We start from the raw sequence: 27,957 nt of genomic DNA, 5'->3' as shown, positions 1-27,957 counted from the left end.
TCACATATTACCCTAGTACCAGAAGACTGGGTGCAGACAGTGCCATCTTAACGCATGGGCATGCTGGGCAGTTTCCAGGGTGCCCCACGAGCAAAGGGGCCCCATGCTAATCTATGCACAGACCAAATTTAACACTAATTTTCCGATCACCCGCCTGTGCCATCTCCGTCAGTATGATTTACCAACTAAGTACCATTTTTATGTTGAAATTTTTGTTTTTCAAGTTCAAGGCTCATGTTTACATTTAGACTCCTAGCGCCCACCTGTACCATCTGCATATATGAAAGTTAAACCAAAAAAAGGGGCGCATGAGAGATAAAACCGAAAAATTGGGCAAGTAAACGCAATTTATATGTACACTAAAACCATGTACAACACACTTAAATTAAGAACCCTGCCCTTCACCCTTCCCTTGCTGCAGTTGAAGCACTGTATGCGAGGTGATAATGGTGAAGGGCAGGGTTCAGACCTGAATATGACATGTGAATGTGCTCACAAGTGATATTTTTATTTGCTATATGCTATACGGTGAAGGTTTCTTGTCGCCTTTTTCACCCACCATAATTTAAAATGTGTTTGGTGTTTTAATGTATGTATGACAGGGAGAGGTGAGCCTAGGGTCTGTGTTCTGCCCAATCAGGGGCTCAGACCTGGGACCCTCCCCCAGGGTACTTAAGGGGCTGCACAGCCAAATGTAGGGTCTTTTCTCCCATGAGAGAGTGATTGCTGGGAGTGTGAAGTCAGGGCTCTGACTACATCCCCTCCCTTAGGGGAGTGGGACTACTACCCCTCATCCCACCAGAGGACTGGCTCTGGAGGCCTCAAGCCCCAGGGTTGATTCCAGGGACCATCCGGAGGAAGGAACATAGGTGAATCAGTTCAAGGCTGTATTCTTTGTGTTGGAAGAATAAAGTTTCAGTTCTTTTATATACCCTGCCTGAGTGCAATCTATCAAGGGGGGTAGCAGAAGAGAGTTTCTCCTGCAGGGATTGCCTCCAGCACACCTGGAGTCTGCAAGAGATGGAGGTGCCGCAACAGTGAGAAATGAACAACCATCACCCCAAAAGCCTGTTCTGTCTTACCCACTAACACCGGCGGCACCTCAGAGCTTCTGTGAACCAGCAGGTAACCAGCACATGACACCGTGTAATAGCGTAATCTCCCAGAGGGTGGGGGAAAACCTGTTACATATATATACACATACAAACACACACACACACTGCAGCCCCCTCCCCCTCTATACACACAAACTGCAGTCCGCTGTATACACACACACGCGCACACACACACACATACACACACACACACACACACACACTGCAGCCCCCCTCTATACACACACACACAAACTTTGCAGCACCCCCTCTATACACATACACTGCAGCCCCCTCTATACACACACACTCTGTAACCCCCCTCTATACACACACTGCAGCCCCCCTCTATATATATATATATATATATGTAACCCCCCTATCCCCCCTGGCAGCAGGGGTAGGGTGAACAAAGTCCTGCTCCGCTCCCGATGGGATTAGAGTGTCAGCTCCTTGGTCAGTTACCTGTGATCTCAGGGTTCCCGTCGGCAGGTTCAGGCCTTGGCTGTAATGGAGAGTAGTTGGTGGGTTGGAGGACAAGATAAGAAATAGGGCGCCAGGATCTTTTGCAACTCACAGGTATTTTATTGACAGGCACACACCAGCTCCAGGCTTGCACAGGATCCATTATTATCTTATAGAGCAAAATACCTCATTAGACAGGTTCCCTGTATAATGCTCTCTTCAGGACAAGTACCCTCAGTGCCCCTTCCCATTCAGGTAAGTACTTCTGGATCATTCTTGGCATCTAGTCCACCACAAATCTTTTGGGCTTCCTAGCTTCTAGCACACTGCATCCCAAAATACTGCTTCAGCCGGAATATCACTCAGGAAGGGCTTACTTCTATTCTCTTGGTTTTGGATGTGCCTCCCAGGAGCTGGGTTCCCAGGCAGTCTTCCTTTAGCAGTCCCTGGTCTTCACTGTTCCAACTGTCACTAATTTACTATTTTCCTAACTCACTAATTTCTAAGTTACTAACTTCTATATTAATAACTTCTAAGTTACTAACTTAATCCTAACTCCTAGCTCACTAATGTATAGCTCACTCCTTGCCTGTCCTCCCCTCAACTGACAACTGCCTAAACTGTCTTATCATTTAAATCTTAACTGTCATACATCTCAGAGCCTCACTGGTTGCCAAGCAACATGTGAACTGCAGACTCTGAAGCTGTGACATACTCCTATGAAAAAGTAAGGGGACTATCTCCTACAACTGCCTCTCCTCACTGTCCCTCTCCTCAACGGATTACCGACTAAACTGTCCCTTTTTTAAATGTCAGCGCAAGCTCCCTCGTGCTACAAACTGCCTATCTAATTGCAGCCGCCCTATTGGCTAAGCCGCGCCGCATCACTACTGCCCTAGAGGCTCATGGAACTTGTAGTCCCTGCGCAGAGCCTTCCCTCAATGGCCGCCGCGTCAGCACCCCCGCCCCCCGCAACAGGCGCAGAGGTAAGGGGCGGAAACGGAGAACCGGGGAGCCAGAGGGGACCTGGCTACATATATATATATATATATATATATATATATATATATATATATATATATATATATATATATATATATATATATATATATATATATATATATATATATATATATATATATATATATATATATATATATATATATATATATATATATATATATATATATATATATATATGCACATATATATATATATATATATATGCACACGTACACACTACAGCCCCCCTTTATACTCGCAAACATACTCTTCAGGCCCCCTCCATGCACAGACACACACACTGCAGCTACCCTCAATACACAACACACTACACCAGGAGTGAGCCGCATGCGGCACTTTCCGCTGCTACTTGTGGCTCTCTGTAGGTTGCCAACAACCAGCTGCTGCCTCCCTCCCTCACTATCCTGCCAGCAAACCTAATGTGACCTGATCAGCAGAGGTGGCCTGCTGGAAGGTGTCGTGAAGGTGCCTGTAGAAGGGAGGTTCCTCTGACAGGCACCTCTGTGGGCACCTTTCAGCAGGCATCTCTGCAGGCCCCCTCTCTAAAGTTTCTAACAGGACCACTTAATCCTCCAGGGCAGCTGGCACAGTCCTTTCCTCTCTTCCAATATCCTTGTCCCCACTCTCTCTCTCTCTCTCTCCTCTTTCTTCCCATCTCTCTCTTCCCCCTGTTTTTTTTTTTAACCTTCCCCTGTCTCCTTCTCCTGTCTCTTTTTCCTTCACCCTCTCCTTCCCCCTCTTTTCTTCCCCCTTTCTCTCCTTCCCCCCTTTCCTCTCTCTCGCTCCCTCCTTCCCCCTCTATCTCTCCTTCCCCTGTCTCTCTCTCCTTGCCTCTCTCTCTCCTCCCCCCTCTCTCGCTCTCTCTTTCCCTCTCGCTCTCTCTCTCTTCCCCCCCTCTCTCTCTCTCCTCTTTCTTCCCATCTCTCTCTTCCTCGTTTTTTTTAACCTTCCCCTGTCTCCTTCTCCTGTCTCTTTTTCCTTCACCCTCTCCTTCCCCCTCTTTTCTTCCCCCTTTCTCTCTCTCCTTACCCCTCTCTCTTTCTCTCTCTCCTTCCCCCCCTCTTTCCTCTCACTGGCTCCCTCCTTCCCCCCTCTATCTCTCCTTCCCCTGTCTCTCTCTCTCCTTGCCTCTCTCTCTCCTCCCCCCCCTCTCTCGCTCTCTTTCCCTCTCGCTCTCTTTCCCTCTCGCTCTCTTCCCCACTCTCTCTCCTCTTTCTTCCCATCTCTCTCTTCCCCTTGTTTTTTTTAACCTTCCCCTGTCTCCTTCTCCTGTCTCTTTTTCCTTCACCCTCTCTTTCCCCCTCTCTTTCATTCCCCTCTTTTCTTCCCCCTTTCTCTCTCCTTCCCCTGTCTCTCTCTCCTTGCCTCTCTCTCTCTCCCCCCCTCTCTCGCTCTCTCTTTCCCTCTCGCTCTCTCTTTCCCTCTCGCTCTCTCTTTCCCTCTCGCTCTCTCTTCCCCCCCCCTCTCCCTCCCCCCCTCACCCTCCCCTCTCTCCCTCACCCTCCCCTCTCTCCCTCACCCTCCCCTCTCTCCCTCACCCTCCCCTCTCTCCCTCACCCTCCCCTCTCTCTCTCTCTCCCCCCTCTCTCTCTCTCCCCCCCTCTCTCTCTCTCTTTCCCCCCTCTCTCTCTCTCTTTCCCCCCTCTCTCTCTCTCTTTCCCCCCCCCCCCTCTCTCTCTCTTTCCCCCCCCCGCCCTCTCTCTCTCTCTCTTCCCCCCCCTCTCTCTCTCTCTCTTTCCCCCCTCTGTCTCTCCCCATATCCCAACACACAATACGCTGGAGGGGAGAGACAGGGGGGGGGGGGTTAATCAGGGGGACGTGTGTGTGTGTGTGTGCGTGTGTGTGATATATATATATATATATATATATATATCACGTGTATTAAGGTTATGGTGGGTAAAAAAAGTGACTAAAACCCTCCACAGTAAAGCATAAAGCAACTGTAAATATTCCTGTATATTCATACCCATCAAGGTTGAAACATGTCTGTGAGTGGGTTAACTGACTTTGCATCTCCCAAGTCCTTGCTTAAAAGCTGTGTTTAAAGCAGAATGCATTGACTAAGGGTTGCTCATGTAATGTGAGCATGAGATAAAAGGTGGCACTGTGTGCTCATTTGCATGTCATTTCCCAGAATCCCTTGCTGCAGTGGAAGTGCTGTTTGCTGGGTGATAATGGTGAAAGACAGGGTTGCAGACCTGTCTAAGACATGCAACTGAATATACAGGAATATTTACAATTGCTATATATGTGTATATATATGTGTGTGTGTATATATATATGTGTGTGTGTATATATATATGTATGTATATATATATATATATATATATATATATATATATATGTGTAGCGGTCATGTAAAATGGCTACAGTCATCTCTCCTGCTGACAGTAAGGCCTGGTAAGTGTGGGCATGCCAGCAGTAATTATGGAGGTTTGCCCTCACACCCTGGTGAGGTGCCCTGTGTATGGATGGGAGTGGTCACAGGCTCTGACTCCATGGTTAGTGATGTCAGAGGTGTGTCAGTTCCAGAGTGTACATAAGGCACAGCACTGTGTCTAAAAGTTAGTTCTGTGTCCTGCGTAGTTCTGAATAGTCTGTAAGAGTTATGTTATAGTAGCTGAACAGGAAGACTGTGTCCAGGGACCTGGCACAGGGTAAAGACATCCCGGCTGGGATAGGGAATCCCTATTAAAGGAGAATTACACCTTTCGAAGGGAAGCACTGAGGGACAATGAGTGGCTAGAGAAACTACTGCAAGGGGCAGTTAGCCCACCTCAACCAATAAAGATGCTCTTAATCACAAACCCTCTCGTGTACATGTGTGGAGTGAATGTACAGAGAGGAGCACCACAGAGGAGTTCCTCGCCAGGACCATCCCCAAGTGACCGAAGGGACCCTGATGAGGTGGAGGCGCTGCACTGGAACTAGGTAGGACTCAGCACACTACCTCAGCTGCCTGTCTGGACGGGTCCTCCCCACACACCATCATGCGGGAGACTCAGGAGTCCTGTTGCCAACAGGTGCACCACCAGACACTATCACACTGTAATGGGGACCGGTTAGATCACAGGGGCCAATGTGAGATTGGGTGGGTCAGGCCGGGTCACAAAACCCGTTACATATGGAGGCGCTGCTGAGATCAGATCTGTCAACAGGACAGGCTCTAGCTAGGCACACTGGGAAACAGGGAGAGCGTCTGCTGCCACTCTGTGCTGCGTAGGGACGGACCTAGGGGTGGTCAGGGGCTGACAGGGTATTGTCAGTTCGCAGGGACGACCTAGGGGCCTGAAAGGAGTGAGGGGTCTGGAGCCGGGCTATAGCTGACCGAGTCGCTTTGAGGTAGTGCTAGTTGGTAGGACGCCAGAAGGGATAGCCTGTTAACGTGGTCAGGAATCCTGGAGAGGGTCTGCGCTAGGCTGACCAAGAGAGGTAGACGCCCCAAGTACTGCATGGCAGAGCCAGAGTACTCTAGCCCATTCCAGACACTTACCATAGGGAGCACAGACTGGGAGGAAGGAGTTACAGCAGACACTGAGAGAGTGAGCCTAGCCTGAGGTAGTGCAACATGAGTCCAGCCTAGATCAGGTACCCATGTGGTGGTGCATCTGAGCAATCTTTATTGTACTGGTGTGGTGGCTGCCCCGCAGAGCGGAGCCCCATGTACGATAATTGGTACGAGAGCGTGACAACCCAAGGAATGGAGGATCCGCGTGGTGCGGAGAGCCCAAAATGGCGACCAGAGGCTGATGGGGAAGGCACCCGTGGCGTGCGCCCCACTGAAGAGCAAACTGTCGCTGAGCTGTCCTTAACTAATCTGCTCTGGAGTGGAGCGAAGGCTGTGGCTGCCCCGTTTTTGTCCTGTCTGGGACACCGAGGGGCCACCCTTGAAGAGTGTGAGGACATTGTGATAACGGGGGGGGGGAACCCCGCGAGGAGAGCAAACAAACTGACATTTCGGGCTTAAAAGCCACCCAAAATGGCGGTTCCCGCTTGCTAGGGAGACCGCGTGGGCCAGTCGCAGAGGAAATGGCTGATTCAGGACTTGCTAAAAGCTGGCCGGGAATGGCGCGAACAGTAGAGCCCCGCCCTGATGGGGGGGTATGGCGCGAAAGCTATGGCTGCGCCTTCATGGACAGTGACTCACTCGGCCCCTGTGCTGAGTCAACCGCTTAGTCTATGGGACCCTCCCCTGATTTCCACCAGGGGGAGTGACTTTCAACTATGGCCTGTGGGAATGCACCCACTGGGCCCAGGGACTGATATCCAGACGGCGCCACTACAAGAAGTAGTGCCGGCCGTGGAGGTGGCGTGCAAAAAGGAGGGATATTTTGCACGAAAGGCGGCGGCCAGGAGAAGGCGGGAACTAGCCGCGGGCAAAGAATCCCACTCTGATGAGGAAATTGGCGCGAAAACGCAGACCGCGCCCACCAGGACTGAGAAAGGCGCGGCCTTAATTAAGGGGCATGCTATTCCCCTGTGGGATCCGCCCATAATTGCAACCCCTGGGGGCGGGTTCCAGCTATGCCAGCGGAAGGAGGAGCCGAAGCAGGAAGTGGCTGGCCCAGAAGCTTCTACCAGTCAGTTGCGAGGAACCACTGACCTGGAGAGACCCATACAGAAAGTGGTCCCTACTAAAAGAATGGCTTGCTCCTCCACTGTGGGCACTATGGTCTCCACCCAGCCCTACTCGGTACCCGGCGGGGTACTGGTAGTCAGGGTGGCCAACACCGAGACGGTGGTCGGGCTCTGCCTACAATGCGGGCTGCCCGGAGGCATTGTTAACACGGCGGCACGCTGCCCACAATGCGGGACATTATACTTATGGCCAATGCTGACGTTCATTCCGATCCAATCTGCTTACCCCCCGGGGGATACGGCTAGGCGCTCCGCCGAGTCCCCTGGTGCACTGTGGATCAATCGTGCAAGTCCCGGAGAAAGGGGACTGGAGTCGATTAAGTCGGCTGGGTCAGCAGCAACCGAGACGGTCGGGTCACCCCCCGACCGCACTAAAAAAAGACTATCGTCCCGATCGGTGACCCCTAAGTCGGGGAAGGGGGACTACTCGGATGAGGATCTCCGTGAGCTAGCGGAGGTGAAATCGAGGCCCAGGACAGAACCGGGGAGGACGACACCCCGTAGCGTGAGTAGCAGCCTGGAAGGCAGGGCGTCCCCCGCAGATCGGCGAGCCGAGACGGAGTCCCTCCGCCCCAGGATATGGCGGCGACGGGCGAGAGACGCCTATACCCCTGCGGAATGGTAAGAAAAAGCCACTCACTTACCTTGCTCCGGTAGACGGTGTAGCGGAAACAAGGCCGTGTCAGGCCCAAGACGCACGTGCGGAGAAGATACCACTTCCGGTGGAGACGACGGCGGAGCTTCCGGATGTCGTCATTGAGGAAGAGATCCCGCATGGGGGTCCCACCCAAGATGGCGGCGCTTCCGGTTCCGGTGAGGACATCATTTCCGGTGGCGACGGCGGAACAGACGGGAAGGATGCAGCGACGTTTCGGCGATCGGGTGAAGGTCCCCGATCACCTCAAGGGCCCAAGAGCTGGATGGGAGAACCGCAGACGGATGAGGGTGAGCTATCCTCCTTGGATCAGTCCATGGACAGCCGGGAACGGGTCGTAGTCCCGTGGCGTATCCCATCTTGCCCTTATGCCCAACCGCACGCCCTAGGTAAAACCCCTGCCCCCATCACCTGTTCCCCGGGGTCCCCGCCTAGCCTGGAACTTGTGGACATACCTTTGGGGGGGGAGGAGAGACGGACTGGGGAAAGACAGCGCAGTTGCGCTACGAAGGGCAATTCTCGGGGAGGGGGAGAATTAGGAAAGGCCGCGGTAGGCCGGTGGTTGCCTCCTGTGACCAATAAAACAGAGGACAAGGCCCTGGGATCATCACGGTGGTCCGTACCACGGTCGGCACGGACATCGGGGGTATTCTCATGGGGGGATGCGGAAGAGAGTGACTCAGGGGATTCACACAGGTTCAAGGAACACCGTTGGTGGGCCCCACTCTTTGAAGGTTATGCGGCCTGGATGGATCGTACGCGATTCCTTATTCGAAGGGAGGATGTAGTTGATTTTTGGTGGGCCAAGGGAGAATTCACCCCTGAACAGCGAGATAGGGAGCTGCAGGAACGGTGGTATAAGCTTGAGCACAGGGAGATAGAGCCCATGGGTCCCGACACACTGTCCGATCCTGTGGGTCCTGACGAACCCCTATCATGGGTGCTACCTGGGAGGGCAGGTAGGGCTGACCTAATTAGGATCAGTAGAGCGGAACGGGCAATAATGGCTCGATATAAGTCTTCCCACGGGTTGGAGTACCCTTATGTCCCTGAACCCCTCATGGAGGAGATAGAAGAGAACAGGGAAAAGTGGCTTAGGGAAACCATCGAGATGTACCTAGTCAATAAGGGGAGTGAAGTTACTGGAAGGAGGGCAGAGGACAGAATAGATCACCTGATGCGAGTGTGGAGTATAGGGAGGAATATACACAAACACAGGGTGACCTATAGGCCCGACAGGGGATTGCCTAGGCACTATCATGTCACTGTGGTCAATTTTTTTTGTATAATGTACAATCTGTGATGTTAACAATAATGTGTTATGTGTTACAGTGCTTCCTGGAAGAAAGTATTTAAATTTAGGTCCCAGCGAGGTCGATGGGATTCACCAGGGGGAGAATGTAGCGGTCATGTAAAATGGCTACAGTCATCTCTCCTGCTGACAGTAAGGCCTGGTAAGTTGTGGGCATGCCAGCAGTAATTATGGAGGTTTGCCCTCACACCCTGGTGAGGTGCCCTGTGTATGGATGGGAGTGGTCACAGGCTCTGACTCCATGGTTAGTGATGTCAGAGGTGTGTCAGTTCCAGAGTGTACATAAGGCACAGCACTGTGTCTAAAAGTTAGTTCTGTGTCCTGCGTAGTTCTGAATAGTCTGTAAGAGTTATGTTATAGTAGCTGAACAGGAAGACTGTGTACAGGGACCTGGCACAGGGTAAAGACATCCCGGCTGGGATAGGGAATCCCTATTAAAGGAGAATTACACCTTTCGAAGGGAAGCACTGAGGGACAATGAGTGGCTAGAGAAACTACTGCAAGGGGCAGTTAGCCCACCTCAACCAATAAAGATGCTCTTAATCACAAACCCTCTCGTGTACATGTGTGGAGTGAATGTACAGAGAGGAGCACCACAGAGGAGTTCCTCGCCAGGACCATCCCCAAGTGACCGAAGGGACCCTGATGAGGTGGAGGCGCTGCACTGGAACTAGGTAGGACTCAGCACACTACCTCAGCTGCCTGTCTGGACGGGTCCTCCCCACACACCATCATGTGGGAGACTCAGGAGTCCTGTTGCCAACAGGTGCACCACCAGACACTATCACACTGTAATGGGGACCGGTTAGATCACAGGGGCCAATGTGAGATTGGGTGGGTCAGGCCGGGTCACAAAACCCATATATATATATATATATATATATATATATATATATATATATATATATATATATATATATATATATATATATATATGTGTGTGTGTATATATATATACAGTGGTTGACAAATCACCAAAAAATCTACTCGCCACCTAGTACCAAACGTGTGCTGCTTGGGCCAATATTTACTCGCCCGGGGGTTAAATCCACTCGCCCGGGGCGAGCAAATGTATAGGTTTGTCGAACACTATATATATATATATATATATATATATTGTTATATATATATATAATGGGGGCGGGGGGGTAGTGTATGTATGTATGTATGAAAAAAACTAAATAAAGGGACTTATTATTGTGAAATGCATTTTATTTCCCCACATTTTGTCGTATGTTAATGCTTATACAGTATATACCTATTGGCAGTGTTCGACAAACCTATACATTTGCTCGCCCCGGGCGAGTGGATTTAACCCCCGGCCGAGTAAATATTGGCCCAAGCAGCACACGTTTGGTTACTAGGTGGCGAGTAGATTTTTTTGTGTGGCGAGTAGATTTTTTGGTGATTTGTCAACCACTGCCTATTGGTGTGTACAGTATATATATATGTGTTTGTGGGGGGGTAATATTCATGAATGTGTTGCGGCTCTCGGAATATTTCATGTGTTGCGGCTCTCGGAATATATATCAACAAGCCCCTTCAGGGTTGCTACCTGCAGAGATACTGACACCTCCTACGATGGCAGGTATTTCTGGAAGCAGGGGGTTTCCAGAGCAGAAATGAACACAGTTCAAGCTCTGGAGACTCTCCCTGCTTCAATCCTACAACTAAAAAAGAAAAAGAAACGGCAACGTGTGCTGGTTTAAGCAGCAACTGCATTTGTAGTTTGCAGTGTGCTCTATGATTTGCCTCTGTTTATTTCACGTATCCTGTGGTAGTGGGTCAGTAGCCCTATCCTGTTACAAACTAATTACCTGTAAGCATACTGTAGTGTGCAGCCAGATTGTTTTCATCTATGCAGCCCTGCATTTAATGTAGAGAGAAAAGTTAAAGGTTCCTAAAACAAGAAGTCATTCCACTCTGTGCCAGTATAATCTATTTCATTTTACATACATGAAATGAAAAGCAGATTGCATATAACCGTTATTTCTCTGTTTTATTTATATTTACCATCTTCATAAAAATCTAGAAAGAACACTTTCAGCTCCAAAACCTGGTAGTTCTATCCCACATTTGTGACCACGTTACGAACCCCCCCCCAAAAAAAAACACCATCAAAAAGAAACAACAAAAAACATGCCCATTGCATGATATATAACTACAACATAATAAATACTTTACAAAAATATTGCAGTATTTGTAAACAGCAATTACAAAAACCCCACACACTTCAAACAATAGCTCTTTGAATAATAACTTGCATTTGGTTCATGCCTAAAAAATGTGAAGTACGGTCTACATATTATATCCATGGAAAATAAGAAGACAAAACATTGTCTATATCTTCTGAGAAAGTGCCACTTTTCTTAATAATTTTTGTCCCTGAAAATAAGTCACATGTAATGTGCTACCCTGAATTCCCTGGTTTTGTGTCAGCATGATATCCCATTTAAAAGAGTAGAAGGTAGGAAATATCTTACGTTGCTCACGGTGATGTGAGAATGATTTTTTAAAATGATCCCAAGTGATCCGCAAGACAGCATAACGGCTGCTTTCTATTTTCCTTCACTTTCTTTGAGTAACAAACTACATCCAGAAAAGCTCTGCACCATTTACTAGAAATGTACAGAACATACCTTGGTTTGATACACATTTGTTTAAATGTGTTATGGAGATTGCTTAAACTCCAGCTTCCGCACATATATTTAGTCCAGTAATTCATTTGCATTTTGTTTTCACTCCACAAATTCACAGGAGCAGAAAGCTTCATGAATGTATCCGTGTGCGAATGCTTATACTGATGCATATGGTTTTTATAAAATACATACAGGCGTGTACACTGCATTCAAAAGTAGACATGTTTAAAACAGGAGGGGCCAATTCCAGTCCTGAACGGCCACCAAAAGATCAGGTTTTCAGGATATCCCTGCTTCAGCACAGGTGGCTCAGTCATTGACAGCCACCTGTGCTGAAGCAGGGATACCCTGGAAACTTGACCTGTTGGTGGCCCTTTAGGACTGGAGTTGGCCAACCCTGGTTTAGAACTGAACTTGTGGGCACACTTTCTACACCCATACACAATCTAGAGCAGATACAGGATAGACATTGTGACCCTGTTTTCAAGCTGCAAGCACGCAATTCCTTTTTCATTCATGTAGTAAGGGCTCGCCTCTAGAATTCTCTGGCTTCATGCAACTGTTTCATATAGTCATCTTCAGTTGGGTTTTCAGTACATTTTTGGCCATTGTTTGGTGGGCGAGCCTCATTGTATCGACTCCAGTCACCTTTGCACATGATCCAGGGTAAAATGTCCACTTTGTAATGGAGCTCTGCTGAAAACTCAATGCTGATCAAATTTGGTGTGCCAGCTCCCTTGCCCCTTGAGATTAGTTGCATGCGGTCATCGTAGCAGCAGTGCTGTGCCGCCAGGGTGGTACTTTCCAAGGACAGCATGGACCGTATGCAGTATCTTGCTGTTGGCTTGTAGATCTCTAGTTTCTCCTTTGGACCACTTGCGTCCTTCCATCTAAAGTCTTTCCGTTTAATGCGATCATAGATCTCAGCTGTGCTGTATGCCACCTCTGTTGGGTAAGAGCAAGGGCAGCTAGGAAGGTCATTGGCCACTTTATGCATATACTTTTTGAGGAATTCACTCTTGCAATTCATCCATTTTTCACAGCTGTCTGTATCTAAAAAAAAAAAATGAACCCAAACTATTAGAAACCCAATATTTTAGAGATCAAAGCATTATTTTGCTCAACGCAATTGTAAGAATATATTTTTTAAATGATGGATAAGTAAATTTTTTTAATCTACAGTATTACCTAAAAATAAATACATGTAGGATGCTGCAATATAATAAATACAAAACTAATCTTGTAACGCATCGGCCTATCATTTTATGTAAATAAGACTTACCAACTCCAAAAAGTTTTGTAGCATTAAATTCCTCATTTCCTGCCAGAAAGCTCACTTCTGTTGCTGCTGTTCTGAACGTGTCCTCTATGCCTGAGGAAAAAAATACAACCTACAGTAAGAGTGACAGATACAGCAACCTATGAACAAGATTTTTAGAAAGGGGAAGAAATAAATAATTCTGCAAGTGGTTATTCATACTGGTTTACAGATCAAAGTGGTACTAATGCAAAACATAAGTAAGCATATTTTTCTATTTATTTCGTTCAACATTTTTCTTACGCGCTACACAAGAAACTCGGTACTAGAGCATGTGTAGGAACTTAGGCTGACCGCGCTCGTGCTTGAATGTGGTGATGTCACCAACTCTTCAAGCATGAGCGGTCTGCTGTCCTGCAATACTTTTAGAGCAGGAGCGTGGAGGGGGATGCATGGCTATAAAGGGAGGGGGTGTGTTATTGACTGGATCAGTGCTGTGTGAGTGTGTATGTATATATCCATTCTCTTCCTCCCCCATTCCCTCCTCTCTTTCTCCCCCCCATTCCCTCCTCTCTTTCTCCCCCCCATTCCCTCCTCTCTTTCTACCCCCCATTCCCTCCTCTCTTTCTACCCCCCATTCCCTCCTCTTTCTCCCCCCCATTCCCTCCTCTCTTTCCCCCCCTTCCCTCCTCTCGCTCCCTCCCCCTCTTCTCTCCTTCCAACCCCCCTCTTCTCCCCAGTCACATCTTTCGCCCGCCACCCCTTTCGCATCTCCCCGCTCAGCACTGCCTCTCTCTCTCTCCCATTGGTCAGAGCAGGGTCACATGGCTCCGAAGTCAAGCTCCCTTGTCTCCCCAAACACCAAGCTTGGGAGAGCGTAGATGCCTGCGCCTGAGCACGGGCACGCCGCGTGAGCCTGGACGGGAAGGTAAAGATTTAAGGAGGTAAGCGCGACAAGCACCAAGCGCGCTCAGTGCCAACAGGGACATAGCCTTGGGGAGATGCCCAATTCATTTACTGAGGAAAGGGAAGAAAATGTGTATTGCAGTACAATAGCAGTAAGAAAGTTTACAACATGAGTTCATAAATTGCCATTAGAGCTGCAATCAAGCCGTTAGCCACGTAACACCTTCTCTCCCATTTTATATGTTTAAAGAATTTTGGACCTGCATTTGTTCAAGAAATGGAAAATCAAACACCACCCAAACCAAATTACATTTCAGAGAAAAAAAAAAGGCAGCAAATCAGCAACTTTAGTTATAAAGCAGTTTTTAAAAAGGTATACAGTGTACACAATGGCAAAATGTATATAGCCTTGAAAAATATTATTTCCAGTTTACTAAATAACATGATACAGTATGTGACCAAAATAAAAGACAAAAAGTTGAAGTCAAATCTATAAATACATTTTTCATGAACGGAGTGTAGCAGCATCATAATAACTAGTTAATGTGCAGAGCATCACAATGCTGGCAACACCCAAAGTCTTATGGAACAAAAACGAGAGAATCCTTATCTAAATAAGGGATATTACTGGTGCTTGTAGGGGAGTTAAAGGCATAGTGGGAAGTCTCTCGTGTCAGTATCAACAAATGCGGGTAGTATCAAAATATTTTTTTTTAAATCTGTTCTTTAAAAGTATTAAAAAAAAAAAAAACAAGTTTAAAGCGGCAATTGGTCAAGTATTATTTAACAGAACTCTGTCACCATGCTTAAATGTGCAGACATGTTGAGCCAAAGACAGCAATATAACTAGACTAACAAATGATATCATAGGGCAAGTTTTCGAGTGTGATCTATCTATATCTATTTCACATCCTCTTTAGCGCTACTTAATTTTTGTGTTGTCTTTGTTATCTATATAGCTTAGTAGCTGCTATTAAAGAGGTCATAATCACAAATTTATCACTAACTGTCACAGATATTTTTAGTCATAATGATGCAATTCGCAGCAGAGAGATTTAGCAGGAGAAATCAATTTGTTGCTAAAAATAACCCTGCTATATTGCCAGATGATCCAGATATGAAAAGTAATCTGTTTAAATTAGAAAAATGTCTCAAAGATGAGACAAGGCATTGGTGGGACAGATTGTCCCCTCAACATATTGATGAAAATATTATTCCCAGAGGGCTCAGGATTTCAAAGAAACCATCATTCGATATGGATGAAAATTAAAAAAAAAACTGGAATGGCACCCTTGAAAAGTGTTCTCTATCTTCGATGAAAATCTTAGTTGATTATAGGGAGGACAAATTAAAAACACTTGAGTTGGAAATTGATAACTTGCAGAAAGAGCTTCTTGTATTTTCTGATGATTCTGAGTTTATTAGGCAAGAAGCCTAAACGAACTAGAGATAATGATGACTACGAGAATGGGAAAATAATGAATTGGAAACGCTCTAATCCCTCTAAAAATTATCACACAAGTAGGAAGCACTATAAGAAAAAATCCTATCGTAGTCACTCTAGGAATAAATCTCACAATGAAGTATTTGATAAACAGAGTGAACCAATGGATGCATCAACAGCAAATTTGGAGAAATTTCAGACTAATAACAAATTTGATGTACTTAGTGTCCCAACAGCTATCACAAGTCCTAATAAAAACCTGATTGTTCAGGCAAAAATTTCTAATGATAGCCAGGGAGCTAGACCTAAGTTGGTTGGGGCTTCCAAGAAATATGATTCTAATAAATCTTGTGCCTCTTTTTTTAGAGAAAAGCCAACGGGCATTGAAAGAGAAATCATACCCATTGTGGGATGCCCAGAATCGCACGCCGAATCAAACAAAGGGCTTAAAAAGAGGACAAGAGGAACCAGAGCAGGAAGGCAGGTTCAGCAAAAAAAGAGCAGAGCAGGAATAACTATTCCAGAACCGAGTGGTATTTACAACTTATCTTCACATATACTCACAACCCAACAAATATCACTTTTAAATAAAGGGTCACACTTTGCCCCAAGCTCCAAACCGAGAGCTTTTGATCTGTTTGTCGATCTGAATAGCTTTGTGCGGAAAATAACACTAAAACGCTATTTTTCTATCAGATCGAGAAAGGATCCAGAATTTTCAGTTAATGGGCTGAATGAAGGTGATATGGGTTGTTTGAAAACATTAGTAGATCTTATGGGTGAGTCACACTCACAGGATAGTGTACATTCTGTGCTTTGTATTGATTCAGAAGTGGGAGACAGTTGGTTGGATTTGTTGGAGGACACTCCTGCACAGGCCTTGGTGTCTACCCTATCAATCGAGGGGTAGTTATATTGATACTTTTTATACGCTTGTTTTGAAAGATTATGTCTGGATTCACCATTTATTAAGAGCAATCTGTCAGTGGGTGAATCTGAGGCACTTAACGAGTTGAAGCGGTTGAAAGATCAGATTGTGATAAGGCAGGCCGACAAGGGAGGTAGTATTGTGGTACAGAATCGCAAGGATTATGAGGCTGAGGCAAGGAGATTGCTCTTAGACAAAGCTTCTTATGTGGTCTTAAATGTTGACCCCACATTGGACTATCAGTTAGAGCTAAGCTCACTATTAAGGGAGGCTTTTGATGAGAAGCTTATTACAAAGGATGAACTAAAATTTCTTTATGTAGCCAATCCACGTATTCCTATCTTCTACCACCTCCCGAAGGTGCACAAGAGCCTCGTGAACCCACCAGGAAGCCCATTGTGTCAGGGGTGGAGTCTATGACGTCGAGTGTGTCTAAATACGTGGACCACTTTTTACAAACATATGTGGTCCATCTTCGTTCGTATATAAGGGACACGCTCCACGTCATAGACTCCCTCTCTTCTATACAGTGGAAATCTACTTTTCAATGGGCCACCTGTGACGTTCAGTCATTATATACATGTATTGGGCATAAGGGTATCGAGGCTGTTTCGCACTTTTTAGGGGGTGGTGGAGATCTACATGTATCACAATCTAATTTCATCCTCTCCCTTGTCGGCTTTATCCTTGGTCACAATTATTTTCTGTTCGGGGATAGCTTCCATCTCCAGACCTGTGGTACGGCCATGGGCACCACATTTGCCCCCAGCTATGCGAACCTTTTTATGGGTTATTGGGAATCCAGATTCATCTGGCCCAATGCACGGCTGGGGCCGGGTCTGGTGTTCTATGGCCGGTACATTGATGACATCTTGATCATATGGGACGGAGATGGGGGTGACCTCGAGCAGATACTGACCGACTTTAACTCCAATGATATGGGCCTCAGATTCACCCACCAGATTAATGCATCTAGTATTGTCTTTCTAGATTTGGAATTGTCAGTAGATTTGAATCTGAATATCCAGACACGGGTGCATTTCAAGGACGTGGCGGTCAATGGCTATATTCATGCAAAAAGTGCACATTATTCCAAATGGCTAAGCAATATCCCCTCAGTCAGTTTAATAGACTGAGGAGGAATTGCTCGTCCGACCAGGTGTTTGAGCTGCAAGCCGGTCGTCTCATCGACAATTTCAAACAAAAGGGGTATGATATGTCTCTGGTGCAGGAGGCATTCAAGAAGGTCAGGTCGGGTCGGTTGAACGTGTGGATCTGTTAGCTAAATCAAAGCTCAAACAGTGCAAACAATCCATGCCTTTGGCAGATATCAACACAAACAACTGTGGGGTTAAGTTTATTACAAAATGTAATGGTTATTCCCACAAAATTAGACAAATTATCAATCACGACTGGAAAGTGTTGCTCTCAGATCCGCACCTCAGCAATCAGTTGTCCACTGTGGCACCACTGGTCTTCCGCAAGGGTCTAAATATCAAGAACATCTTGGCCCCAAGTAGACTTAGTGATACTTCAGTTGAGAATAGTGGTTCACAGTTAGTGTCTGGAAACATTAGGTGTGGCAGATCTAGATGTCTAATGTGTGGACATCTGCATCTGTCGGATACTTTCTCTTCATTTAGCAACAAGTCTGAATATACATTAAAAAGTTCAATCAACTGTCTCTCCACATATATAGTGTATGTTTTATCTTGTCCATGTCAATTGCAATATGTGGGTCGCACTAAAAGAGCACTGTGTGTCAGATTCCTGGAACACAGACGTTCCATCATTAAGGGAGTGCTGGCACACAGTGTTCCTCGACATTTTTCCCAAGTACACCAAAAGGATCCCAAGGGACTTGTTATTATGGGTATTGAGAGTATTCCGAGTACCCTATTAGGGGGAGATAGATTTAAGACACTATGTATGAGAGAGTCTTTTTGGATATACTCACTTGGTACACTTTCTCCCAGGGGTCTTAATGAGTGCTTGGATACTAGCACACTGGTTTAGTGTCCTGCCTTGCTGTTCTCTGCCTTGCTGCTCTGGTTGCTAGTTCGGTTCCTCTCCCCTATCCTAGGATGGGGTTCTGTGTTTTTGGAGGGGATTCCTCTATATTATATGATATTTCCTTAAAGTAGGTGTTATTTAATAGTTAATCCAGTTTTTTCCTTTATCTTTTTATAAATTTAGTTATTTTTTAATGTAACAATTGTTGTTATTATATGTAATTAGATATAATGTTAATTAATGCACTATGTGAATTATTAATTTTATAATTTTTGTTAGTACATATAATGTAAAGATTGTTTTGTGAATGTTGTTCTCATCACACAAGGAATTAAATAGGTTGATTTTAATATTTTTTCAATTTTATTTAGATTTTTCTATCATTCATTTTTATATGGTGTAGTGGTATTTGGTTGTTTATATATTCATATTATTATATTCTAATTAATATATTGATTTATTAATATCTTTTGAAACTAAAATTATAGGTTTAGGCTTTAATTTTAATTTGGTATATATATATATATATATATATATATATATATATATATATATATATATATATATATATATATATATATATATATATATTTTTTTTTTCTTCCATATTTGAAGAAACTTAGATTGGTAATAGTGGGACAGCTTTCTCTAACATGTCATTGTGTTAGTTGAGTTTATACATAATTAAATTGTTTAGTTTTAGCTATTTTCATTGTATGATGTGAACAACATCATTATTGATGTTTTTTTTGTTGTTATTCATTGTAATGTTGATATTTATAGTAATTTTAGAGTTATACGATTTGTGGTGAAACTTAGTACCAATGTGAAAATAGGTTTACTTGATCCAGCCTATTTAATTGGCTGTCCTTGACAATCACATAACTCCTGACGAAGTCGCCGCAGTGTGACGAAACGCGTAGAGCTGTGACGTCATTGCGTGTGTGTTGGTGTATTTGGAGTCCCTGGCTTCCCTGCGCTCCGGCTGGTGGTAATTTCAAGTGTTAGCAATCATTGTATGAGGGAGCAAAGGACATGCAGGCATTGGATGCCTTTATATCTTACTGCCAATTCGGGATAGGAGTTCATGGTGAACCTGGGCTTTTTACATCCACTCTGCAAACCTGGGACTCACCCTACCACCGCAGATGACCACAATAGAGATTTCTCTCCCACGAATGGTTCTGTTTAAAATCCTGTAAGTGCACATTCTTATTGGTTGCTGATTTTTTAAATAAATGTGCCTTATTTTTTACTCAGTTACGTGCTATGGAGCTTGCGGTTTTGTTTGTTTTTTGTTTATATATATCTATATATATCTATATATATATATATATACACACAAATGGAAATATTACTGTATGCTAATTTGCATGTTTTAGAAAGGTCTGCAACCCACCTTTCAACATTATCACCCAGCACCCAGCACTTCCACTGCTTTAAGCACAGCCAGGGTTAAGATGCATAGCCAGTAAACGTAACCAACCCCACACTGATGAGACCCATTAAGGTCAAAACGGCTGTCTGTGGGTGGGTTTACTGGCTATGCATCTTAACCCTGGCTGTGCTTAAAGCTGTGACCATGCAGCAAGCTTAAGCCTATAGGGAACCATGTTAAAAATGGTTTTTGTAGCAAAAGGTAGCACTGTGTGCTCATTTGCATGTCATTTCCCAGAATCCCTTGCTGCAGTGGAAGTGCTGTGTGCTGGATGATAATGGGGAAAGGCGGGGTTGCGGACCTGCCTAAGACATGCAGATGAGCATACAGTTGTATTTACATTTACACAATATATATATATATATATAAAGCAGAAAATAGCCGTGTTAGTCCAGTTGCGATAGTGCAGAATAAATGAGTTCTTCAGTATTAGGTGATACCTTTTTTATTGGACTAACAATTTATGTCATAGGACAAGCTTTCGAGAGTTCTCCTCTCTTCTTCAGGTCAAGCAATACTGATATACAAAGGATTCAATGCCTAAAGCAGTGTAGAGAGAGGAAAAAAACAAAAAAAAACAACAGATATTTACTGTAGATAAGGTAGGGTGTTAAGTGTTTGAAGCCAGGGGACAGTGTCAAAGAAAGGTGGGGAGGGAAAGGGATGCTGGAGGGGAGAGAAAGTGTGGATAAGAATTGAGGCAAGCAGGATAATTACAAACAATTTTGATAGGGTGTGAGAAAACCCATGTCCGCATTAAGTCCTTTGGTTTTGGTGTCAAAGAGTCTTATCATTCTGAGTTCAAATGTTTTCCGTTCTTGGGTGCTTTTAAACATTCCATTGAGGATTTAGATTTTTAAATCATTTATGGAATGATCTGGTTGTGAGAAGTGATGTGCCACAGGTGAGCAGTATCTTCCTTATTCGTGATGGAGTATAGAGTGTCTGTGCATATTCATTCTTCCTTGTACTGTAGTTTTTGGCTGGTTTCCCCAATGTAGCAGCCTTGGTCACATTTGTTGCACTGAATCATATACACTATATTTCTGGATGTGCAGCTGTATGATCCTTTAACATTGAATGTTCTATGGTTGTGACTGGCTGTGGGATCTTGGCAAATGTGTTTGCAGAGTTTGCAGCGTTTGTTGCTGCACGGTTTTGTGTCATTATTCATGTCTTTAAAATCGTTGTGAAGTTTTCTGCTGACTAATTTCTGTTTGAGGTTTGGTGGTTTCCGGAATGCAAGAATGGGAGGTTTGGGAAAGATTTCTTTAAATGTCGCATCCTCTGTCAGCATGGGTTGCAGATCTTTGATTATTTTTCGTATACCCTCTACGGTAGGGTTGTATGTGGTCACTAGTGGTATGCGTGTGGTAGGTTCTTTCTGTCTGTATTGTAGCAGGTGTTCTCGTGGGGCTTTTAGTGCAGATTTAATAGTTTTGGCAATGGTCTTTGGTTTGTATCCCTTCTGTCTGAACGATTCGGTCAGGATTGTGAGATGCCTGTTTCTGTCTTCAGTGTCAGAGCATATGCGGTGGTATCTTATAGCCTGGCTGTGTATGATACCTTGTTTGGTATGAGTGGGATGGAAGCTGGAGTTGTGGAGGTAACTGCATCTGTCAGTTGGTTTCTTGTATACAGATGTGTGTAGTTTGCCATCTTTCAGTGTTACTGTAGTATCTAGAAAGTTTATTAGGTTTGCCGAATAATCCATTTTGAGTTTAATTGATGGATGGAATGTGTTCAGGGACTCGTGGAATTGTTTTAGGTTTTCTTCACTCTCTGTCCATATTATAAACAGGTCATCAATGTATCTGTAGTATTTGTAGTGTTTGTGGAGGCATGTAGTTAGGAATCTTTGTTCAAGATTTGCCATGAAAAGATTGGCATATTGCGGTGCCATCTTGGTACCCATTGCAGTCCCCATTAGTTGTAGGTACATTTCCTTGTTGAGGCTGAAGTAGTTGTGTGTGAGGATGTATTCTATCAGTTTGGTAATTACATCAGCACTGTATTTCTGATCCAGGGGAGAAGATGTTGTAAGGAAATGCAGGCATGCCTCAATACCATCCTTGTGGGGGATGTTGCTGTAAAGGGATTCTACATCCATGGTAACTAGCAGTGTGTTGGATGGTAGTTGGTTGATGTTGTTAAGATTATTGAGAAAATCTGTGGTATCTTGTATGAAGCTGTTGGTGCTTCTGACTAAAGGTTTGAGGATATTCTCCACTAAGCCTGATATTTGTTCCGTGAGTGTATCCATACCTGTTATAATAGGTCTGCCGGGGTTTCCTGGTTTGTGGATTTTGGGAAGCATGTAGAAGATCCCAACTCCTGGGTTGTCAGGTATTAGTTGCTTGAATTGTGGTTGCAGGTGGTTAGGGAATGTTTGAATGAGATTCATGAGTTGCTTTGTATATTCCTGGGTTGGATCATGCGTGAGTTTCTTGTAGTAGGTGTTGTCTGTGAGTTGTCTATTGCCTTCTTCTATGTATTTATTTGTGTTCATAAGCACCACTGCGCCTCCTTTATCTGCTGGTTTGATGGTGATGTTGTGGTTGTTGTTGTTTCGCAGTTCCTTGATTGCAGATCTCTCCATGGGGGATAGGTTGTCCATAGTTTTTTTCTGCTGTGTTGATGCTAGTAAGGAAACTTGTGATCTTAAGCTCTGTACTGCTGCGGCCGAGTTTATTCGAGCATTTGCCCGTTCTCGGCCGCAGCAGTTACCTGGCGCGCGCCGGAGGGTGCCGGGCGCGCGCCGAAGCAGCGGAGGAGAGGCCCGCCGATCGCGGCTTCCCCCTCTCCTCTCCGGGTCCGCCGGAACCCCCTGCCGCCGTCCCCCACATCGCGGGACACCAGGGCTCCCTCGGGGAGCCCTGGACGCGCGTGCAGGGGGTGCAGGCACCCGATGACGCGTGACCCGCGCGTCACCGCGCCGAAGGGATGCCACTTGCAAGCCGGGAAATCTCCCGGCTTGCGGAACTGGCCACACTTCAATAAAGTGTGTCGCCAGTGTATGTAGCTGTCAAGTATGATGTTGCGTCCTGTTGGTGGTGTGAAGTACGTGTTCTTATTCTTGTTGTTGTACTCCATCATTATGGGGGTGCCATCTTTTTTGTGGAAGTATTCTTTCAGCCGTAGTCTCCTGAAGAATTCTTCTAGGTCTGAGAATAATTGGATTTGATCCAGTTTGGTGGTGGGAAGGAATGTTATTCCCTTGGAGAGAACTGATGTCTCAGGTTTTGAGAGTTTATAATCAGACAGGTTTATAACTCCATGGCAGGCTGTGTGCTCTTCTGGGTTGAGGTTGTGTATCTGTCTTGAAAAGTCAGTTCTGGTTTCTAGTTCTAAGTAGTTGTCCTGCTTTTTGTTGGTTTGAAATCCCTTATGTTGTGTCCATGGTCTGCAGTCATAATGAGAGAGGAGTTGTAGTTTCTTCTGTTTCTTCTTGATTAAGTTCCGCTGCAGTCTATTGTCCAGAGTTTGCATATCTTTTTCTAGTTTGTTGCTTTTTGCACTGCTTTGCTATTGCAGGGTTTGGAGTATTGTGCATTTTTGCCATTCTAATTCCTGTTTTTTTTCCATATAGTTGATGGATCAGTTTGTTTCTCAGTTTCTCACTGAGGCGTTTGCATTGTTCTTCAGCAAAATGGGAATTGTGTGTTGTTGCAAGTGGGTTTTTGATCTTCAGCCCATTAGGTATCCAGTTCCTTCTCTTGCATTCTGATAGGAAGTAGATGTCGCTGTTTAGTTGTGATTCCTTTGTAATCAGTTTGGTCAGTGTCTTTTTCATACGGCTATATGGGGTATCTTCCATCATGAATAAAGCAGAAAATACCCTTGTTAGTCCAGTTGCGATAGTGCAGAATAAATGAGTTCTCCAGTATTAGGTGATACCTTTTTTATTGGACTAACAATTTATGTCATAGGACAAGCTTTCGAGAGTTCTCCTCTCTTCTTCAGGTCAAGCAATACTGATATACAAAGGATTCAATGGCTAAAGAAAATATAGTGTATATGATTCAGTGCAACAAATGTGACCAAGGCTGCTACATTGGGGAAACCAGCCAAAAACTACAAGGAAGAATGAATATGCACAGACACTCTATACTCCATCACGAAGAAGGAAGATACTGCTCACCTGTGGCACATCACTTCTCACAACCAGATCATTCCATAAATGATTTAAAAATCTAAATCCTCAATGGAATGTTTAAAAGCACCCAAGAACGGAAAACATTTGAACTCAGAATGATAAGACTCTTTGACACCAAAACCAAAGGACTTAATGCGGACATGGGTTTTCTCACACCCTATCAAAATTGTTTGTAATTATCCTGCTTGCCTCAATTCTTATCCACACTTTCTCTCCCCTCCAGCATCCCTTTCCCTCCCCACCTTTCTTTGACACTGTCCCCTGGCTTCAAACACTTAACACCCTACCCTATCTACAGTAAATATCTGTTGTTTTTTTTTTCCCCCTCTCTCTACACTGCTTTAGCCATTGAATCCTTTGTATATCAGTATTGCTTGACCTGAAGAAGAGAGGAGAACTCTCGAAAGCTTGTCCTATGACATAAATTGTTAGTCCAATAAAAAAGGTATCACCTAATACTGGAGAACTAATTTATTCTGCACTATCGCAACTGGACTAACACAGCTATTTTCTGCTTTATATAGATATATATATATAGATATATATATATATATATATATATATAGATATATATATATATAAAACTTTTCCTGGAACCAGGGTCACGAATGATGTATGAATGATTCCAGTAAGCTCAACTCATGTCCTCCCTCTTCCAAAGTATGACAAGTCCTTAATGTCTTTCTTAATTTTATTGCAGGAGTAGAAAACACAGGAACTTGTAGGTGTAGTGTAGGCAGAGAGTACTTCTCTATGTGGGATGCTTCTATGAGGTTAGACTATGGTAAGAGAGAAAGGCCTTACCAGGGGTGGATGCAGACAGGTCTGTACTCACTGTGATCTAGAGTGGAAAAGGAAGTGAGGGGCAGGGGTCACACTAAAGGTTGAGTGAGACTATACTAACTGTCAGCAAAAGACAGGGGAGAACATGGGAAAGTCCATAACTGGGAGGACTGGAGAAGCTGCAGTAGCAGTTCACTGATTACGTGCTCAGAGGCAAGAAATGCAACATTGTTGCATGTACACAGGCACAGTATGTGTGTGCAAACTCCATGCAGCTGAGAATAAGATCTGACAGGCAGAAACTGCAAAGGAGAGAGGGGGGTGAGTCAGAAATGTAGTTCGTGTTCCATGACACTCCCCGTCTGGTATCTGTAAATACCACTATATAACAGACTATGTGGAACATGTGTGCAATGCATAACAAAGATAACATCACATTCTCAAACAATGCAAGAGTCCATGTCCACATAGCGATGTGACACCGGCCGGTATCACTGGTATCAAGGTCCCTTGGCCAAGGTTCTTTGGCAAAGGATGCAGGGTGGATGCACAGCTCCAGGTTTGCTGGTTGCACCACAATGTCTTTGTATAAAAGTCTCTGGCACTGTTTCCTTTTAGTCTTGTAAGAGAACAGTCCTTTTGTCTCTGTAGTTTCACCCACAGAGTGTATCCCCTTGTAGGTATACCAGCCGTGGCAGCCTGTTGCTCTATCACCTGGCGTTTGGCAGGAGAGGGCTTTTGGCTCCTTGTGGGAGCGGATTACTGTCCCTGGAAAACTGGTTGTCGAATGTAATCCAATAAAGGGGGCGTCGTTCAGGGAGACTCCCTGAAGCTGAGCGCTGGGGTTGAACATTACCCGGATTTGATCGGGTTCCTGAGGGTGGTAGGCCCCAGGTGATTGGAGGTACCGCCATTCTTCGCCTTCCTCCATTAGAGGTGCTGACTTTGCGTGGCCGGTGAAGAATATCTTCTGGATGAAGACCACAGAGTTGTTGTTGGTCTCTGGTTCCCTTTGTAGGCCGCAGAGGTGCGAGGTGAACCTAGAGATGGCATGTTCTCCATTGTTTGGGAAGCGCCTCCTTGGTGAACGGAATGGTAGCGGAGTCACCCGACTGCTTAGTCCGTCTTTAGAGAGCTCCTTGGCTGTCAACTTCGGGAATCCTCTATCTTCCCTTGATGGTGTTTGCTTGTCATCGTTCCTTGTTGTCTGGAACGCTGTGCACCGTAGTTCATCGGTACATTTCTCTTGCACGAGAACATCTCCGCGTAGTTTGGTGAAACGCTTTTGTGTTTCTTTGTTGACTGCCATCGGGAGGTTGTTTTCTCCCTGGACATGACGAAGAACAGTCTCTTTTGTCCTTGTAAATCCTTTTGGGAAATGTCTCTGCAACTGTCCCCTCTTACGTGTTTGAACGAACAGTCCTTTTGACACTGTGGCTTCGCCTGTGGGGCGCAATCTTTTGCGGCTGTGCCAGCCGTAACAATCGGTTGCTCTGTTGCTTGATACTCTGTGGAGAGGAACAACTGTACGTCTTAATTGTGCCCTTGCTCGCGGGAGTATTGTCTGATTGTTTGTTGTTTTTAGGACGATCCCTTTGTCGGTCACCTTTGGGAGGTTACTCTCTTCCTTCGGTGGAATCGACTCATCATCCTTGGCTGTCTGGACTGCTGAGCATCCTAAGCCATTGTCGCATCCCATCGGCGTGAGGATGTCTTTGTTGGTCTCAGGGGTATGACCTTGTCTTTCCTCTTCACTTGGCCCTTCGGTCACTTGGAGATGGCCAAGACATGGTTCAGAGAGAGATGTGTGTCCACATTCTGTCACCTCCGTTCTGCGGGCATCAACGTAGTCTTGCCCGTGCTCTTTGTTAGTGCACGAGTTGCCCACTATCACCCATCCTAGGTCGAGTCTTTGGGCGTATGGCGCGTTGTGGGGTCCGTTATGCTGTTTACGGACTTTATGTACCCTCATGATGTCCCTACCGAGCAGCAGCAGGATCTTGGCATCTTGTTCCACCGGCCGGATGTGGTTGGCTATTCCTTTGAGGTGGGGGTAATGGAGTGCCACGTCTGGTGTGGGTATCTCGTCCCTGTTTGTGGCCATGTGGTTGCACTCGATGAGTGTGGGAAGGGGCATGTTCACTTTGCCGTCTATTGAGCATATGGTGTAGCCATTCACTCTTCTCCCTATGGTCTCCATTTGCCCTGCGCACTTTCTGAGAGTGTAAGGAGAAGCACCATCTTGTATGTTAAACATGTCGAAGAACTCTGACCTGACCAGTGATCGGTTGCTCTGGTCGTCGAGGATTGCGTACATCCGAATAGCCTTCTCAGGTTGTCCCTGGGGGTGCACTGCGACAAGGCATATTTTGGAGCAGGACATTTTGTCACCTTTTCCGCAAACCTCAGTGCGCTGAGATGTGACGGATGTTGACTCTCCTTCTTTCTCCCCGCCATGCTCCGCTATGGAGGATGGGTTCTTGAGTTGGTGGAGTGTCATCGCCTCTGGGTGTAACGCTGTCACGTGCTTGTCACTCTCGCACACTGTGCATTTGATCTCTTCCTTACAGTCCCTGGCTAGATGGGTCGTGGAACCGCAGCACTTGAAGCAAACTCCGAATTCTCCAAGTAACCTCTTGCGTTCCTCTAGGGACTTCATCCTGAACCCAAAGCACTTGTTGAGTGGGTGTGGCTTCTTGTGTATGGGACATTCCCTGTTTGGGTCCCTTGGTTCCTTGTCTCCGGCGACCGACTGATCGGGAGTAGTTTGGGTCGTGGGAGGCACGTCCGTCCTGCGGGCCGAGATGGGTGTTTGGGGGTTACCATATCTCGTCGCTGGTCTCTCGTTCTTCAGGCTGCTCGCACTGTATGTGGTTTGCGCACCTAAGATGAAACTGGGATCGTTCCTTGTCCTTGCCGCTTCGCGGATGAAGCTCACGAAGAATGAGAATGGGGGGAAGACGACTTGCTTCTCCCTTTTGTATTTGGAGCCTTGTGAGATCCATTTTTCTTGGAGGTTGAAGCGTAGCTTCTCCAGGATGGGTCTCACTCCACGAGCTGAGTCTAGGGCGTTGAGACCTATTAAGGAATGGTCTTTCCTCACGAACTCCATTTCTTGCAGCAGGTCCCCGAGCTCTCGTAACTTCGAGTAGTCTTTAGTTGTGATCTTGGGGAAGCTCTCGCTTCTTTTGAAGAGTGAATCCTC

General features: G+C 45.5%; 1 protein-coding gene and 2 long non-coding RNA genes across 3 annotated transcripts in view; 1 reads left to right on the top strand and 2 right to left on the bottom strand.

Annotated features, from left to right (window-relative positions):
- LOC142492872 (uncharacterized) overlaps positions 1 to 2,580 on the bottom strand; it is a 27,767-nt gene extending 25,187 nt beyond the window's left edge. Inside the window, exon 1 of the long non-coding RNA XR_012800922.1 lies at positions 1,560 to 2,580. This is a non-coding gene — a long non-coding RNA (uncharacterized LOC142492872). The remainder of the gene's footprint in view (positions 1 to 1,559) is intronic.
- On the top strand, positions 2,250 to 18,525 carry LOC142492873 (uncharacterized). The gene is made up of 3 exons (XR_012800923.1): positions 2,250 to 2,545; positions 13,898 to 14,028; positions 15,801 to 18,525. It is a non-coding gene; the product is annotated as an uncharacterized LOC142492873 (long non-coding RNA).
- Positions 11,168 to 27,957, bottom strand: part of ISM1 (isthmin 1) — an 87,552-nt gene continuing 70,762 nt past the window's right edge. The window contains exons 6-7 of the mRNA XM_075596052.1: positions 13,109 to 13,198; positions 11,168 to 12,879 (exon numbers count right to left, since the gene is read on the bottom strand). Of these exons, the coding sequence (XP_075452167.1) occupies positions 12,362 to 12,879; positions 13,109 to 13,198 (608 nt within the window). The 3' untranslated portion in view covers positions 11,168 to 12,361. The remainder of the gene's footprint in view (positions 12,880 to 13,108; positions 13,199 to 27,957) is intronic.

This window comes from Ascaphus truei, chromosome 4 (genome assembly GCF_040206685.1).
Source record: "Ascaphus truei isolate aAscTru1 chromosome 4, aAscTru1.hap1, whole genome shotgun sequence".
Taxonomy (NCBI): Eukaryota; Metazoa; Chordata; class Amphibia; order Anura; family Ascaphidae; genus Ascaphus; species Ascaphus truei.
The sequence above is the reverse complement of the archived record's forward strand: the minus strand, read 5'-3'. Positions and strand labels throughout refer to the sequence as shown.